General features: G+C 41.6%; 5 protein-coding genes across 6 annotated transcripts; 2 read left to right on the top strand and 3 right to left on the bottom strand.

The window, feature by feature from the left end:
• Positions 1–344: 344 nt before the first annotated feature.
• On the bottom strand, positions 345–1,602 carry LOC6573792 (histone H1, early embryonic). Its single transcript, XM_001999815.4, has 2 exons — positions 1,025–1,602; positions 345–953 (listed from the first exon to the last, which is right to left on the bottom strand). The coding sequence occupies exons 1-2, from the start codon at positions 1,496–1,498 to the stop codon at positions 570–572; spliced, it is 858 nt and encodes a 285-aa protein (XP_001999851.1). The 5' UTR covers positions 1,499–1,602; the 3' UTR covers positions 345–569.
• A 425-nt stretch (positions 1,603–2,027) lies between these two features.
• LOC6573791 (V-type proton ATPase subunit B) lies at positions 2,028–5,644 on the bottom strand. The gene is made up of 4 exons (XM_001999814.4): positions 5,535–5,644; positions 5,304–5,443; positions 3,195–4,456; positions 2,028–3,126 (listed from the first exon to the last, which is right to left on the bottom strand). Exons 2-4 carry the CDS (start codon positions 5,374–5,376, stop codon positions 2,989–2,991), a joined length of 1,473 nt encoding a protein of 490 aa, XP_001999850.1. The 5' UTR covers positions 5,377–5,443; positions 5,535–5,644; the 3' UTR covers positions 2,028–2,988.
• A 123-nt stretch (positions 5,645–5,767) lies between these two features.
• Positions 5,768–8,243, top strand: LOC6573790 (sorting nexin-12). Its single transcript, XM_001999813.4, has 3 exons — positions 5,768–6,395; positions 7,070–7,165; positions 7,230–8,243. The coding sequence occupies exons 1-3, from the start codon at positions 6,219–6,221 to the stop codon at positions 7,458–7,460; spliced, it is 504 nt and encodes a 167-aa protein (XP_001999849.1). The 5' UTR covers positions 5,768–6,218; the 3' UTR covers positions 7,461–8,243.
• Positions 8,244–8,319: 76 nt separating this feature from the next.
• LOC6573789 (CCR4-NOT transcription complex subunit 10) lies at positions 8,320–11,324 on the top strand. Of its 2 annotated transcripts, XM_015167133.3 has the most exons (7): positions 8,320–8,428; positions 8,948–8,998; positions 9,064–9,864; positions 9,929–10,256; positions 10,315–10,385; positions 10,459–10,800; positions 10,860–11,324. In XM_015167133.3, exons 1-7 carry the CDS (start codon positions 8,409–8,411, stop codon positions 11,173–11,175), a joined length of 1,929 nt encoding a protein of 642 aa, XP_015022619.1. In that variant the 5' UTR covers positions 8,320–8,408; the 3' UTR covers positions 11,176–11,324. The 2 variants fall into 2 exon arrangements, with proteins under 2 accessions (XP_015022619.1, XP_001999848.1); XM_001999812.4 differs by lacking the exon at positions 8,320–8,428 and having other exon boundaries at positions 8,859–8,998.
• Positions 11,325–11,848: 524 nt separating this feature from the next.
• Positions 11,849–14,102, bottom strand: LOC6573788 (lipase 3). Its single transcript, XM_001999811.4, has 3 exons — positions 13,593–14,102; positions 13,136–13,317; positions 11,849–13,070 (listed from the first exon to the last, which is right to left on the bottom strand). Exons 1-3 carry the CDS (start codon positions 13,695–13,697, stop codon positions 12,125–12,127), a joined length of 1,233 nt encoding a protein of 410 aa, XP_001999847.1. The 5' UTR covers positions 13,698–14,102; the 3' UTR covers positions 11,849–12,124.
• Between the last annotated feature and the right edge of the window lie 2,736 nt (positions 14,103–16,838).

Here is a 16,838-nt window from a genome sequence, read left to right on the forward strand (position 1 = left end):
CTGCCATGATGATACGATTTGTAAAAATAAGAATTATTGCGCGGGACGAAAGCACAGCTGTCGAATTACCATATCTCTGAAGCTGTGACTGCTGCTCTCAAGTTCAAGTACACGCCGTCCTGCAAACGGAGTGAACAGCTTTTGGTGGGGTACATAACTGTGCGAAGAAGCCACACACTGGCGTCGCAATCCACCACAAGGGATCCAAAGGTTTTGGAGGCTTCTTTGCGCCAAAAACTGTAATATTCAACTGCAGTAGCTGCAATTTGTTAACTAAATATGCATATCATTTTAAATATCCATTTATAACTTTAATAATATATAAACGCAAGATTTATATTAACTAGTGTAGAGGTACATTTTATTGACTATCATAATTCGATTTAGCCGACTTTTACATTGATAAATTAGACTATAAATGTGGAGCTACGTGAGGACGAGCATAATTTAAGCAAATTTGACATTAATTAATTAATTAACATTGAAAACAAGAAAGCATTTTGCATATTGCCTAATCCAAAATACAAAACAAAATTTGAATTGAAACTTCACAATTCATATGGAATTTGTTACTTAATCTGTTTGGCCATACGTTTCTGCTTAGTTGGGCTTAATGGGGTTGAGGCCTCAGCTGGTCCTGAATCCGTCAGATCAGATTCCGGATCGTCAAAGCTTTTTCTGCCGGCCACCAACTTTTTAATGGACTTGTTCTGTATCTTCGGCCTGTTCACCTTCTTTGTTAGGCTTCCAATTGACTTTCGTGGCGTCTTCAATTTGGACGCTGCACTGACTTCGTTGTCCAAAGCCTTTGTTTTGGCACTTGCAGGCTTAGCTTTTGGCTGGGCTTTTTTGGGCTTCTTAGGAGTGGTCTGGTCTGATTCACCCGCAGCCAATTCAGGCTTTATCTTACCACCAACTGCAGCTATCTTTGCGGTCGACTTTTTCTTTGCGGGCTGCAAGGGTTAATGATACGATGCGATTAATAGGATGGGGATATGCATTGGCGTGAGATATTAAAGTAAACCTCATTTGTGTGGCGCTCCGATGGCTTCTTTCTACGCTGCTTTGGTTTTGCCGTCTCTGCACCTGTCGAATCTGGCGTCTTTTCGCTGTCCTTCTTAGTCGCTGGCTTTGTTCTGGTCTTGACTTTTTGCTCCTTAGCCTTTGCTTTGTCCAACTTCTTCTGCTGATTGGCCTTCATCTTTTCCATGGCCTTGGATTCCGCCTTTGCCGTCGCTGACATTTTAAAGGAGCGCTTCACTTGCACAACGTCACCCGTGCCCATCGCCACTTTGAGTGCCCGTGCCACAAGCTTTTTCATGCGGGCCATATCGGTCACCTCGTAGCCGGAGGACTTGATGAAGTTAACAATCGCAGGCACCGATGACCCAGAGCGACTGTTTAAAGCCTTAATGGCTTTCAAGCAATGCGAGAGAATACTCCCTTTGTTGGCCACTTTCACCTCTGGTGTAGACTTGACTTCCTCTGGCTCCGCCATTTTGGATCGAGTCAATTTGAAGTTCTACCACAAATACATAGTACGACACGAGGCACGTCTCAACTTGAACTGCTCAGTCTCAAAAGCGAACTAAAAGCCAACGAGCAGCATTACAACGGTAATCGCCGATTTCGCATATCATTCGGTTCGTAAAGAGAAGTTTAGGGTTGCCACTGGATATTTAAATTGAGAGTTGATTTAAATACACGCTCACGAAAGGAAGAGTATATGGGCTTTTCAAAATAATCTGAAATTTCTAGCATATACTTGTAATATATATTGTATTAATATATTTTTGTGTATAATAAATTTATAATCCATTTGAATGAATATTTAACATGACTTGCAGCGTAATTTATTAATTTATCATTCGTATAATGTATACATACATAGTTAAATGTTCTAGTATTATTTAAATATATATGTATGCGTTGAACATTTATTGGATTTGCATTCGTCTATTATTCATTTGATAGTTGCGGATCTTCTCCCTATTCCCACAGACAACAAACAACATTGCAATGCATAGTTTCAACTTTAAATAACATTCTATTTACTTTAGGACAATAAACGAACAAATAATCAATATAATTTTAATATGTAATTTGTTTTCTTTAGATTTTTGTTTAAAAACATTTTGTTACATTTAAAGCAGCAGATTTCTTTTTTTGCACTTTTCATATTTCATTGTTTAGTTTGTCGAGTTTAGTTGCTGTACAAATGGTTCACATTGTTTCGGTGCAGGGAACAGTGAGGGGACGGGGACGGGGAGTGCTAAAGAGAACTTTTTTTTTAATACTTGTGCGAAGTGTTGTAACATCTTAAAGTTGATCGAATACAAAATAAACAGAAGACCGAAAGCGACGCAAGCGAAAGAAACACAAATATGCGTTATTTAATTTGGTTTTGGAATGCTACGATTCTGTATGCGAAACGAAATTAATTGAACAATTCAATGATCGAGAAATAATAAACATTTACAGAGCACACACACTTAAAACCTAACAAAAATGGGTAAACTTTAACAAATTATCGACGGGTCGGCAACAAAGTTTTAAGGAGAATGTTCATTATTTTGTTTTGTTTTTCTTTCTTCTTCATTTAAGGTGTGGATTGGGGTTAATTCATTTGAGTTTATGTACACGTTATGATATTTTGACAAATTTTGATTACTAAAACACACATTTAAAATAGTTTCCGCTTATATAGTGATTAGAAAATATTTAACTAGTTATTGTTTAGACTGCGCTTCGGCTCTCTCTATGTATACACAAATCAGATTTTATACGTAGATATTATCATATTAATATCCTTTTCGTGGATTATATTGTAGTTAATGTGTATATATGTGTGTATATCGTATACGTATAGACGCATACACAGCGGATTATTGCAGAAGGAGGCACGCCGCACGTTGCGCCACCAGCTTAAATTATGAATGAAACAAAATTTTGGACATAAATCAAAAACAAAACAATTTTAAACAAAATCTAATGGCGCGAGTCCCTAGGATAGAATTCAGCCAAAATAGAGGCCGGAATACGTTTAAGCATTTCCTTGGGGAAGATACGCAACAGCTGCCAGCCAATATCCAAGGATTCGAAGACAGTGCGGTTCTCGTAGTTACCCTGGGGGAATTCAAAAAGCAAAAGTCAGCATATTTGTTATTTCATGATATCAATCACTGATTACTCACCTGCGAAATGAAGTTCTTCTCGAACTTAGTCAAGAACTCCAAATACAGTAAATCATCGGGCGTCAGAGCCTCTTCACCGACCACAGCCTTCATGGCCTGCACATCCTTGCCGATGGCATAACAAGCATACAACTGATTGGAAACATCGGAGTGATCTTTGCGGGTCATGCCCTCACCAATGGCAGACTTCATCAAACGTGACAAAGATGGCAGCACATTCACTGGAGGATAGATCTGTCTGTTATGGAGCTGGCGGTCAACGTAGATCTGACCCTCGGTAATGTAACCAGTTAAATCGGGAATTGGATGGGTAATATCATCGTTAGGCATAGTCAAAATGGGAATCTGTGTAATTGAGCCGTTGCGACCTTCAACACGACCAGCGCGCTCATAGATGGTGGCCAAATCCGTGTACATGTAACCGGGGAAACCACGACGGCCGGGCACCTCCTCACGGGCAGCAGACACCTCACGCAAAGCCTCAGCATACGAAGACATATCGGTCAAGATAACCAGCACGTGCTTCTCGCACTGGTAGGCCAAGAACTCAGCGGCGGTCAGAGCCAGACGGGGTGTAATAATACGCTCAATGGTTGGATCGTTAGCCAAGTTCAAGAACAAGCACACGTTCTCCATGGAACCGTTCTCCTCGAAATCTTGCTTGAAGAAACGGGCAGTTTCCATGTTCACACCCATAGCGGCGAACACAATGGCAAAGTTATCAGTGTGATCATCAAGTACCGACTTGCCAGGCAGCTTGACCAAACCGGCCTGCCGACAGATCTGCGCAGCGATTTCATTGTGCGGCAGACCAGCAGCAGAGAAGATGGGAATCTTCTGACCACGAGCAATCGAGTTCATCACATCAATAGCAGAGATACCAGTCTGGATCATTTCTTCGGGATAGATACGCGACCATGGATTGATAGGCTGACCTTGAATATCCAAAAAGTCTTCGGCCAAAATTGGGGGACCCTTGTCGATGGGCTTGCCAGAGCCGTTAAACACACGACCCAACATATCCTCAGAGACGGGCGTTCGCAGAATATCACCGGTGAACTCGCAAAGCGTGTTTTTCGCATCAATACCAGAGGTGCCCTCGAAGACCTGGACAACGGCCTTGGAGCCGCTCACCTCCAGCACCTGGCCAGAACGTACAGTACCATCTGCCAAGCGCAACTGCACAATCTCAGCGAATTTAGGGAATTTCACCTCATCGAGAATGACCAAGGGACCATTCACACCAGACACCGTCTTGTAAGCTGTTCATTCAAAGACAAACAAAAATACCAACAAATAAATATTTAAAATTCATTTCTAATATATATTTTTTTTTTTTTCATATTAACTATTATTTTAGGTTAAAATAGCGCTCTTCACATGAATGCACAAGTGGTTGCCAATAAGAATCCGATAAGAAAGCAAACGTCAAAAATTCGTAGTGAGTGTTACGGGGTTAAATAGTCAGCTGACAGGCAAACTGGCTTTAAGCAGCTGCTATTTGAAGCACGAGCTGCATAATTGACATAAAATACGACAATGGAAGAATGCGTGAAATGCAATTCAAAATGTTCGTTACATAAAAGCAACTCCACTGAAAACAAGTTATCATTATACATGATAATTCTTGGCCATTTTTTAAGATTAGTTTATGTACTAATATGTACCAGAAATCTACTTTTACATTGGTTTTATCATTTTTCAGCAGTTTGTTTCTCTTTTTACTCTTCGCTTGCCCAACTTTTGCTAGTCAGGTGCTCTCTGGGAGCGCGCTTTGAATGGCAATAGCAAACAGCTGAGCTTGATGATCGAGTCATGTGACAATGAAAATTTTTATTAAAAATGAATTTTTAGTTCTTATTGGCATAGATTCAAGTCCTGTTATGTACAGACCATTGAGTATGATACATTTAGTGAATTCACTCGAATGGGTAGGAGTAATAACGTTGCCAAAAACACTATATTGATTTTCTGTTTCGTGCTCTGCTTTTGCAAACGATTCGTACAAACTGTCATGGCGGCCGATTATCCACGGGTTACGACAATAATACAATTTTTAAATACACAATTCACAAGCCGCACATAATTTGATAGCAATTGGATACTCACTCAAACGTGGCTGGGAGATGAAGTCCCGGGAAACAGCAAGGACATGCTCCCGTTGTGCTTGTTGGGCGTTCATTTTGCGAAATGAATTTTTTGTTATACGCGATTGCTTCTACCTTGAAAAGTGCACAGCAAATTTCGAGCTGCAAACAAAACAAAACAATCGGTTTCAATTAGATTTCATGAATCAAATTTTCTGATTTAATTTCAATTAAAGTTGGCGTTTCAACATACAATTTTTCCGTTTTAAATAATACTGCGACACACACGCAAAATTTTGGCCTGCGACGTCGTTGCAAGTACGAAGAAAAATCACTCTGACACGGGTCAGGCTGTGTAAAACTTATTGTGACGTCACGTGCCGTCACATGACTTTACGTGTGACCACAATTTTTCAGTATTTTTCAGTATTTTGTTCATCTGTCCGATACAGCCCTGAGTTTTATATAGCAACCCTGCACTGTATTTTTTAGGCACATTTTGGCATTATTGGATTAAGTGTAGAAAGTGTTTTTTATGTACAATTAATTAAATTAAACTAGTTAACACTTGTAAATCATCTAAATGTGGCATCGATTGAACTTTGCGTGCGAATCAAACTGAAAGCGAGCGTAGTAATTAAAATTTCACCACAATTACCTAAGCTAAGCCGATAGTAAAAATTAAAAGAGCAACAACTGCAGCAGCAGCAGCAGCAAACAAAGAGATAGCGCCAGCAGAGACGAAAGACCACGACAAATACACAACAGAGCGACAAATACAAAAACTCGTTTCTTGTGTGCGTGTGCGTTTCTCTTCTTTTTATTTGCATTGCAGGCAAAGCGGTCGCTGCGACATTTCGTGGCAAAGACTGACCACAAGAGGGGCGTGCTTGCATCTAGAAGTCCGTAAGCAGAAACAGCAGCAGATTGCAACATTATGATGGTTGAGTCCGACGGTACCGCTGACGCCACCCGTCGTCTCAATGTTAAGAAACAAACGCTAGACGATGCCTACGCCGTGCCCGCAAATTTCCTCGAAATCGACGTTGTCAATCCGTTAACCACCATGGCGGCGGGCAAGAAGCGCTACACAGACTATGAAGTGCGCATGAGGGTGAGTAATACAGTCCTATGTCGGGGCTCCAGCGGGTCATCTACATTTGTATGCAAAATATCAGCGAGCAGAGCTTGCACAAAAGTGCCAAAACTGGTGATAAAGTAATCGTGGTTGTGTAAGTGTGTGCGTAACTGCTCTGGGGGCATTTGTATAAATGTGTGCTGTGTCTGATACGCCTATAAGCTGAGCAATACTTATTACTCACAACAAAAGTGAACTAGTATAGATAGTGCCTGACTGTTGGATACCCTGTCTGCATTTCTCAATTTGCTTTTTACTAAGTTACATTTATATATCGATATTCAATGCTTATAAATCATGTATGTAATACGATCGGATTCAATTATTTCTGAATGTTTATCATTTTTGGATCTCTTAATATCTTAAGACTCCTGACAACCGCCGACAATTATACCCAATATAAGTAAAACACATGAATGTAGTAACAATTCATTTGTATTAGCAATAGGGTATAACAGCAGGCGTTTTGTGTAGCATTGTCCACAGACGTTCGCTTTGTGTCCGATTTTTGGGTGGCATTAAAATATACTTGAGTCATACTCTGATATACGGAAGTATGATATGCGGGCTGGAATAAGAGATACAAATATTTTGAGGGCAATTGTATAAAATCAACTTTATATTGAACAATATTTTTACTCTTATGACAGACCAATTTGCCGGTATTCAAAGTAAAGGAATCGAGTGTGCGACGCCGCTACAGCGATTTTGAATGGCTAAGAAATGAACTGGAGCGCGATAGCAAGGTAAGCATGCTGTACGGATGCCTTTGAGCCACATTCTCATTTAGTTTTGGTTGATGAAACGCAGATTGTGGTGCCGCCATTGCCTGGCAAGGCATGGAAGCGACAGATGCCTTTCCGTGGCGACGAGGGTCTCTTTGACGAGAATTTCATCGAAGAGCGAAGAAAGGGATTGGAGGCGTTCATCAATAAGATAGCCGGACATCCGCTGGCGCAGAACGAGCGCTGCCTGCATATGTTCCTGCAGGAGAATGTCATCGATAAAAACTATGTGCCCGGCAAGATACGCAACACATAAGGTCGCTGATTCCCGCTCAGGATATCAATAACAGCAGTAGCAATGCAATGAAGCAAAAGCTCGAAACGAACAAAACTTAAGAATTGAAAATTACGAAAAACCAATTAGGCAAAATCAATCCGTGTGTTGTATGTGTGCGTGTGTGTTTAGCCAGTTACGAGTAATAACGAAATAATAGATGTTAAAAAGAAATTGAAACACCAACTGCTTCTTCAGCTGGGGCGAGCGGATGTGGCTCAGTTAATGTTAAGCATGCTCCAGCTGAAGTATTGGGAATTTTTATTGCTAAATTAATATGTTTATATGCAATGGTATACATACAATACAAATTATATACTATACAATATATATAATATATATAAAATATACATACATATTTACCTTCTAGTGTACATAATACATACATACATCCATCAAACCAGTACGGACTGGCCGTCGCACCGTCTCATCGCAACGAGTCCCATTGCAGGACAAGTCTGTAGGGCTTGAGAACGTCTCGAATCCGAGTGTGAGCACATCCCTGCTCCTCCTCCACCTCATCCCACTCCAAAAACTTTAGTTGTTGTATAAAATTTGAATGATTGAGTTAATAATTGCGATAGTAAAGCAAAAAGTTACCCTCCACATCCATGGATTAGTACTATATATATGTATAATTATACAGTTGCAACTGTTGTGCAAATTACTGAATATTTTTGAATTATTTTAGTGAACAATATATGTATTGTATTTCGAATCAACTCAAAATAATTCCAATAATAATAATACATGTATTTTACTAAACTTTCCAATAGTGTTTTATTTATTATTTGAAAACCTAAGCCATAGCAATCGACGCAAAGCAATTCGACATGTATTTTTACAGAGTATATCATAACTTATAATACACTTTACCCCAAAACTAATGCGTAACAATTTTCGCTTATATATTTAAATTTAAAAAACGTGATGTTTCGCAAAGTGTTAGGGTAAGTAATTCTATTTCCGTTTATTTTAAGATAATCTCTGGCTTAACTATTTTGAGCCAAACCTATTTGTATGTGTTATTTCACGTATCTATAGTTTATCCCGCTAAGAAAGCCCTGTTGTACAATTACATTTTATTAAAACAATTATTTGTGTACTGTTTTTTTTTGTAATAATTTATCTTTTGATTTATAGCTGCATTTTTAATTTGAATTCTTAAATTAATTTAAGTTATTAAACCTTTCATATTAGTTTTTATATTTATTTTTAAAATTAGTCAAACACAAAATTCATAAAATTAATTAAGAAACCGATCATCAGGTCGGCACGCACACAATGCAACCGTGCGTGCCGGCTCAGTCATTGCGCGCAGGGCTGCAACGTTGTGATGTGCGAGCGGGATAGCTATAGTATTGTCATAAGCGTATGTGTGAATAGGGTTGTCATGTATGTGTGTGATTTTTTTGTTTTTTTATTTTTGGCATGGACTCTGCGGATTCTCCGACGAAAACGCAAGACAGCGATGACGAAAATTACAATCTACTCTGCCAGGCCCATGAACAGTTCAACAAGTAAGCGCCGCACACAATTCATAAATCCATACATTCACAGACATAACCTATTTCCCGCCCAACAGTCGGGAGTATGACCGATGCCTGGAGCTGTTACAGCAGCTGGAGACGAAAGGTGAGAGCAGCGGCCTTATACTGCGTCACAATCGGGCGGTGGTGAATTACTACAAAACTGGTTGCCTGCAACACCAGACGCTGCTCAATGAACTTGAAAAGCTGGATAATGACCAACCGGCGCCTGGCGAGCCGACTGTGCCGCTTGCACTAAAGAATGTCGGCAGCGCCCTTACCGTGGCACGCTACAACAAAGCGGTCATATACTTTCATCGGCATATGTACGGCACCGCACTGGATAGGCTGGCGCCACTGGTGACCAGGCTGGAGGCACTGGAGAAGCAAATGGCTGCGCTTGTTGCCACGTTGCAGTTGCAGCTGCTGTTGGCCACCAATCAGCTAAATCGTGCTGAAGCATTTCTCGACTATTTGCAGTATAAATTGAATCTAGTGGCTAGTGCACCCGGCGCAAGTCCCAGTAGCAGCCTGGAGGAACCGACAACCACAACAGCTACAGCCTCGACTGCCGCTGCCGCTGCATCAGGTGCTGCATCCACAACAGCGCCCACAGCTGTGGCGAGCGCAACGCCAATTCTGGATAGTAGTGTAACGAGAGCTGCTGGCGAAAACGGTAGCATTCTCCGGCTATTGCAGTTGCTAACGCATGTGCTTAATCGCAAGCCTGTGGTCATAACCGAGGATGGGACACCAGAGATTGCGGCGCTGAAGGCGCAGCAGTATTACATCATGAAAGACTTTCAGATGGCCGCTAAACAGCTGATGCGCATCAACGATGACTGCACCCAGGCCGGGTAAGTTAGATTAGTCATTGGTTTAAATTTGTTTACCTAATGGCATTATTCGTTCTTTTGTTAGAACTGTGACGCCGCAACTGAGCACGTGCATCGCCAACAATATGGGAGTTATCCATTTGCGTGTACGGCATTATGCAATCGCGGCAAAATTCTTTCAGAATGCACTGCGCTTCGATCAGCAGCTAACATCGAATTTACGGCAATGCTCTCTGCAAACAATGGGATTGGCACGATCGTGTGAGATCATGTATAACTTGGGCATCGCCATGTTGCATCTCCGTAGACCCAAAGAGGCGTTTCAGTGCTTCCTGGTGCCAGTCAAGCAGTACCATAGTAATCCACGTCTTTGGTATCGAATGGCCGAAGCTTGCATTATGGAGCATGAGGCGGTAAGTCATTATGCCTTAATCAATTCCATTTCTCTGCTCATATTATTACATATTTTAGCAAAAACTACCTGGAAAGGATCGCCATACGATAGATAGTGGCCTAAACTCAACAGGATCTAAACCATATGGGTGAGTATCAAAATGTTAGCCTTGTAAAAGCGAATTGTAATTTTGTATGCATTTCTCTTGCGCATCCCTGCAGAGCGCACTCCACTGCGGTGCCGGAGCCAACACTTGAATTTGCAGCTCTATGCCTGCGCAACGCTCTCACCCTATCTCTACAATACAAGGCCAGTTTCTATATGGCTGCCTCACCTGACGAAACACTGGATCCGAAAGACTCGTCACAGCAGCTATGGAGTCAAACACAGGACAATAACTTTTGCAACCCATCGAAGCCGATTAGCTTAGAATCGATGGAAAACATGTTGGATGCTATTTATGCGGCGCACAGCTTTGTGTCCCTGCGCCTGGGTGATCACGTCACCGCACTGGAAATGGCCAAGCATCTGCTGCAGAGCGAGCGTCTCTCCGACGCACACAAGTATGTCCATTTGCTACGAATGTGGGAGACAATTTTATAATAATATTTTTAAAATACAGATTGCTGGGCCACATGTATGCGGGCGAGGCCTTAATGATGATGGACAAATCCGGAGAGGCGCGCGACCATCTGGAGCCAACTTTTGTGAATTCGTTAAATGCTCTTGATCTGGAGACACGTGACTGGCAGCTAAAGTCCCTCGATGCTGCCCAGAACGTTGTCCGGTACAATTTGGCCGTTACTTTCGCCTTGCAGAACGATTTCCAGGCAGCCAAAAGTCTGCTGGGCACGCTGACCCACCCGATTGTAAGCAAAAAAGCGTTGACTCTGCATCGTTACATTGAGCTCAAGATAAGCGCCACTGCACTCCATTAGACAACAGATGATGTAAATAACGTAGACGGATTCAATAAGCAAATCAATGCGGAATGTAAATATCAAAACCACTAAAAGACCACTGTTAATATATCCTTAATGTCATTGAATTAAAGATTGTAAATTTATTTGCTGTGCAACAAAAGGAACTATCTGTATTTCATTTCGGTTGTTATTAGTTTTAGTTCCTGTATTCCATTTCGTTTTGCAGTCAGTCTTATCAATCCTTTTTCTTGCATTTATGAAAAATTGATTCAATACGCATATGAAAATATTTTAACATTTTTATATTATGACTGATGTAGGATAAGAAAATTAAAGTAAATATAAGTTCGACTCTAATCCTCTATGGTTTCGAAGGTGTGCATCTTTGCATATTTGGCAAAAAAGGGTTTTTCTAAATGTTGGTGATTTCTGTAATTGTATAAATATAATATAATAAAAAACCAAGTTAACTTGATATAGATTAGGCGATGCGAAGTACAGGCAGATACTACAGCCTTCACAGTTTAAAAACTGGTATAAGAGAAAGAAATTCAATTGTACAAAATTTGAATACTAATTTAAAATTTATTGGCAACTATTTCTATTCAAAATTCTAAACTCGATTTCGATAAGTTTCTAACTGCCCTTCGGAAGCAGTTTATTCTAGTTTTATTTCAAAGACTTGAAGTCGAAACTATAAATAATATATTTATTAATCAGTACGTATATCCGCAGGTAATATCTTACAAAGAATCAACCATGGATTCAATATATATTCTTAGTTAAGTATTTGGCACTGGTAGAAGTTGTGGCTGAAGGTCCCTGGCATATAATACTCTATGGCCACCATTCTGTTGGGAGAGTTAAGCGATATGATTTCAAGAGAAAATCTGAGAGCCTGTTTAGTATCATATCACTTGACTCTTGCAGCACAGAAAAACATTCATTTTGTGGGACTTTTTGATCAACGCCTGCGGCGCTGCTCATATCGATTCATGGAGAGCACAATGTTGTCGAAGATGTATTCGCGTACACCCAGACCGCAGATAAAGTCAAAGTGATTCCAGCGCTTCCAGGGTACCTTGTAGACGGCCTCGACGTTGGGCAGACGTGCGACCAGACGCCAGATATCCGCTGGTGCCACAATATAGTCGTTCTCCGCAAAGAAAATTGTGACCGGCGTCTTCACATTTTCCAGTACATACTCCGGTGGCTCCAGCTGCTGATAGTGCAGCCAGTTGAGTTCCGGGCCGTAGTCGTACTGTCGAAATTTGGTAGACACGTATCCCTGAAAATAGTGCATCAGCTGCTTCACGGAACCACCCGCCGGAAAGTTTGCCATCAGATCCGGAAGCAGCGTCTTGTTGAGGAAGCGCGTATCATAGCCTACCGCTGGCCAGAGCCGGGTGATGCACACCAAAGGCTTTTCATTGTCCAGACAGGTCATCGACAGAAACTTCTTAAAGAACTTGTTCGTTGAGAACATCTCAACGCCCTCGAGGATCTTGGAGATATAATTGCGCGTGCCCAAGATCGGTCCGATAATTTTCGCCAATCCACTTTGCGTATTGTCCACATAGGCAACCGGAGCCAGCAGCGTGGCCGTCTTGAAGACCGCATTGTACTGGGGCAGCATGGAGTTGAGCACCAGGAACACTGTACCGCCCTGCGAGATGCCCACGAAATGCATCTGCGATACGCCGCTAGTGCGCAGCACATGGTCAATCTGGGCGGGCATATCGTAGACGCTCATCTCGTGCCAGCTAAAGTTCCAGAACTCGCGATCTGTCGTGTTGAGCCACAGATTGTGGCGGCAATAGATGTTGCCGCGATTATTGCCCAGCCACACATCGTAGCCAGCGCGCCACAGTAAATAGGCCAGTGAGTCCTCCCGTCCGTTGAGCAGCCACCTGCAAATGGACAGCTGCAGATATCAGTTACCAGGTCAAGCGGAAGACCTGCCACGCATACGCACACATCCGACGAGGCATAGAGGCCGGAGAGCAAGAATACCACAGGGCGTCGCAGTACGGTGTAGAACGTTCCATTCGCATCCAGCTGGACTTGGGGTATGCGATGTAGGGTCAGCACATACCCATCCTTAGTTATTACCCTGTGCTGCTCCACATTGTAGCCATCGTGCTGTATGCGGCGCACCTGCAACGATCACAAAAACCGAGCAAATATTGGCAGGAAGTCACACTCAGGTATTTACTTGGCTAACACAAATGTTAACACACACACACACACACACACACACACACTCATACACACACACACGCGCAGTTGGCACATTTATTGCTTGACATTTGGAGGCCAAGCGACGCGTGCGTTGTGACATTCAAGTAATTAGGAATTCCAGTGGCGCGCGCATGTCACAGAGCTTGAAACGGTCTCTCCTCCCCAGGCAGAGCTGGTGCCACCACACCTACCGCATCTGTGATAATAATTTCGCGCGAATGTCTTATGGTGGCCAGCACCTGGCGCAGCAGCAGAGCCACCATGACGAAATCCAGGCCCAGACGCAGCAATCTCATGGCTGGCAGGATGGCGATTGCATGAAAGCTGGATTAAGTAATAATATTAACCGTTTAGTCCGAACCGGTTCGCTATCGATCGAAAATGAAAGCTGCCACGCGTTTCTTTGCCAGAGCCAAAAGGATCGAGCGCACACAATGAAAGAAGAAAGTGCCGCCGGAGCTTTCAAAAACAACGGCCGAGGCACAGAGACCAGCGCCAAGAAGCAGTCGCAATATGTTCGCATGAATGGATATGAATGAAAATTGCAATCAAAGTGCCGTCACCGTTGCCCTCTTCGTCGTCGTTGTCGTCGTTGCCTTCGTCGTCGTCGCGATCGTGGCCAGCGCTCGCTGCTAACGTTCGATTCGAATGTGTTTTATCGACTGTGCACGCGTTTGCGGCTTTGGGCCGCACCGAGCGACAATCGTCGAGTCGCAGGGCTTGTTACTCACGCCGCTCCAAGCTCCAATCGGCTGAGCCACTGAGCGCACTCAGCAAGCCAGCCAGCCAACCAGGCAGGCAGTTAGCCAGCCGGCCACCTGCATGTCGTGTGCCTTACCTGTGCGCCCAAGCTGAGGCGCATCCGGACGCCACTACCTTCAAGTGAGCGTCAGTTTTCTACACTGCGCTTAATACTTGTAGCCAATTGACCGCCTCTTCTCCTGAAACCTTGCCCCTCTCCCCCTCTCCTCCTTCTCACCTATGCTTCACCCAATGACTTGGCAAAATGCCATGGTAGTTTTTTAATTATAGCAGCCCACTACTGAAAGAGAGCCTATGGCCATAAATAAAAACTGTTAACGCTTCAATTACAGTGCTTAAAAAATAGGTGATCTACTGCAAGAACAGGTTTTATTTTGAGAATATTTTTATTTTTAAAATTTTGTATTTTTAAATGTTGACCATTTTAATACTTTAAATATTTAAATTTAAATTAAATTTTATGAATACTATGTACATGTATGTAGTATAATTTTTTTTAAATTCAATTATTTAATATTTATATAAAACTATTTATATTTATTTATTTTTATTTTATAAATATTTTTATAAATATTACACATCACATTTATTAAAGTATATTATATTATTATTAAAATTCGTTTCCTATAATTATATAAAATGAAAGTAAAAAAATTAAGTTCTTTCGCAATGTACTTTAAGTGAAATCCAAATCGATAAATCTCCATATAAATTTTATTGAATGGTTCAATTAAATAAAAATATGAATCGAAAGTAGCTCTATATTTTAAATATTTTTTCTTAATAATCAACAATATATTAATGCATAACTAATTCAAGGATTCATGCAGGTATTTCAATTACTTTTTGCATCTTAGGCAAATGTTTTAAATTCAGTTCTCATTTATTTTAATTTTCTTAATTTTATGAAATTTTATCAATTTAATTTTCATTTATTTTGAAACATTACAATAGTTTGCCAAGCCATCTCAACAATTTTCATAATAATTACTTTATTATTTGTTATTCAATATCATAATATTATTTAGCTGCTTTGAAAAGTCGACAAGGGAGTTTTGCTGTATGGGAAATTTTGATGAAAATCCCATTCAATTTACATATGTATGTATATGCCGTCTGTGTGTATGTCTTAGCACACACCTTGCATATTTTGTGCGCATGCAAGAAATTTTTGGCGCAGTGTATTAATTTTTTGGGAGCTACTTACATATTTGTTTTTGTTTTATTTTTATTTTATTTTTTTTTATCGTCTTGAGTTGGCGCGGCTTCCACCACGTTCCATTGTCGTCTCCACCACCGCCTCCGCCACCATCTCCGTCTACGTCTCCGTTATTTTCGCTGAATTGCAATAACCTGTTGCCTAATATAAGCACTGATCGCAGTGGCTGAGTTCCAGCTTCGCCGACTGCGGCGTGGCAGCGGCAGAGCGTCTGCTTATTTAGGATCTTTGCTCTGCCAGCACTCCAGCCCATGCCCAGATTTCTACGGCTACTCATACGCTTGACTGTGTCAGCCTCGAATGTGTGTGTGTATGTGTGAGTGTGTGTACTTAAATACTTGAAAACAATTGACTGACAGCACGTCCCACGTGCTCCGCCGTCGTCATCAACACTACACACACAGCAGTTGGCTGAAAAGCTTTCATTACGGATAGCTTGTTTGTCTATATGGCTTTTTAATAACGCGTCAACAAGTTGGCAAGGGGTTGTAAAATGTTGTGCATACACTCGTACACACTCTCTCGGGCACAAGTGTGGGCAAACCAACTCAATTTCGATTTCAGTTCCCGGTCAAATTCACCGACCGACCCACTGACCCACAGTTGACCCCCAAAGTGACTATCTAACTATCTCTCTGTCTGTCTGTCTGGTCTGGTCGTTTTGCTGTCTGTCTGTCTGGCTGGTCATACATTCACGTACGATAAATATGGTATGTATTTTACATTGCATTGGGCAAGCCCACGGCCCAGTGTCTGGTAATTTTTTGGTTTTTTGTCTTTTGGCGTTAAAACAGTTTACGCTAATTTAAATATTGTGACACATCCGTTGAGCTCGACGCGTGCTGCCAGCGTCCGAGTGGGTAAACAGTTGACAACAAGCTTTGACAATTAAACTAGCGAGTGCCGGTAATTAAAAGGGATTGAGGCCACGGGCATAGCTCGTCTCAGACTCCGTCAAGCGAGGCGCCGGCATTGACTCAAGCCCAACCAGTTATCACCTCGTTAGCTTTCTTTCGTTGCCGCCTAATGGATTCTATGTAATAGGCACTTGCACTCCCATACCTCACCCGATTGCCCAACATATTTGCCTTGCTCTTCCTCCCTATGATAGGCACATATTAACTCACACGTGTGATAATTATATAATGCAACCTGGCGTGTTCGGGCCACTTTCATACACTGCCTGACGAGGGCATTTTACAGCCGTATTAAAAATACATTTAAATTTTATTTTTAATGTGGGTATTTATTTTTTTATCAGATCATTGAATTGCATCTCTGACCGCTTTGTATGGATTAAAAGCCGATTGAACCATAACTTGACTAAGAGTTCACTTTATTGTGCTCATCATTTAAATTTAAAATTACAAAATTAGTGTGAAATAGCTGTGATCCATGTAATTTGAGATATATCTGGGGAATGTTCCCGATCTCTAAAACTCGCTACTTTAATAGA

The sequence above is a fragment of the Drosophila mojavensis genome, unplaced genomic scaffold (genome assembly GCF_018153725.1).
Source record: "Drosophila mojavensis isolate 15081-1352.22 unplaced genomic scaffold, ASM1815372v1 contig_16, whole genome shotgun sequence".
In the NCBI taxonomy this organism is placed as follows: Eukaryota; Metazoa; Arthropoda; class Insecta; order Diptera; family Drosophilidae; genus Drosophila; species Drosophila mojavensis.

What these genes read in the sequence shown, in the direction of transcription:
- LOC6573791 (XM_001999814.4), bottom strand. Translation starts at nt 5,376, where the DNA reads ATGAACGCCCAACAAGCACAACGGGAGCATGTCCTTGCTGTTTCCCGG. An exon ending in CATCTCCCAGCCACGTTTGA is followed by an intron (nt 4,457 to 5,303) that starts GTGAGTATCCAA and finishes TTGAATGAACAG; the next exon opens with CTTACAAGACGGTGTCTGGT. An exon ending in AGAAGAACTTCATTTCGCAG is followed by an intron (nt 3,127 to 3,194) that starts GTGAGTAATCAG and finishes GAATTCCCCCAG; the next exon opens with GGTAACTACGAGAACCGCAC.
- LOC6573789 (XM_001999812.4), top strand. Translation starts at nt 8,910, where the DNA reads ATGGACTCTGCGGATTCTCCGACGAAAACGCAAGACAGCGATGACGAA. An exon ending in GATGACTGCACCCAGGCCGG is followed by an intron (nt 9,865 to 9,928) that starts GTAAGTTAGATT and finishes TTCTTTTGTTAG; the next exon opens with AACTGTGACGCCGCAACTGA. An exon ending in GCATTATGGAGCATGAGGCG is followed by an intron (nt 10,257 to 10,314) that starts GTAAGTCATTAT and finishes TACATATTTTAG; the next exon opens with CAAAAACTACCTGGAAAGGA.
- LOC6573788 (XM_001999811.4), bottom strand. Translation starts at nt 13,697, where the DNA reads ATGAGATTGCTGCGTCTGGGCCTGGATTTCGTCATGGTGGCTCTGCTG. An exon ending in AAATTATTATCACAGATGCG is followed by an intron (nt 13,318 to 13,592) that starts GTAGGTGTGGTG and finishes TGATCGTTGCAG; the next exon opens with GTGCGCCGCATACAGCACGA. An exon ending in CTCTATGCCTCGTCGGATGT is followed by an intron (nt 13,071 to 13,135) that starts GTGCGTATGCGT and finishes GTCCATTTGCAG; the next exon opens with GTGGCTGCTCAACGGACGGG.
- LOC6573790 (XM_001999813.4), top strand. Translation starts at nt 6,219, where the DNA reads ATGATGGTTGAGTCCGACGGTACCGCTGACGCCACCCGTCGTCTCAAT. An exon ending in ACTATGAAGTGCGCATGAGG is followed by an intron (nt 6,396 to 7,069) that starts GTGAGTAATACA and finishes CTCTTATGACAG; the next exon opens with ACCAATTTGCCGGTATTCAA. An exon ending in AACTGGAGCGCGATAGCAAG is followed by an intron (nt 7,166 to 7,229) that starts GTAAGCATGCTG and finishes GATGAAACGCAG; the next exon opens with ATTGTGGTGCCGCCATTGCC.
- LOC6573792 (XM_001999815.4), bottom strand. Translation starts at nt 1,498, where the DNA reads ATGGCGGAGCCAGAGGAAGTCAAGTCTACACCAGAGGTGAAAGTGGCC. An exon ending in CGGAGCGCCACACAAATGAG is followed by an intron (nt 954 to 1,024) that starts GTTTACTTTAAT and finishes TAACCCTTGCAG; the next exon opens with CCCGCAAAGAAAAAGTCGAC.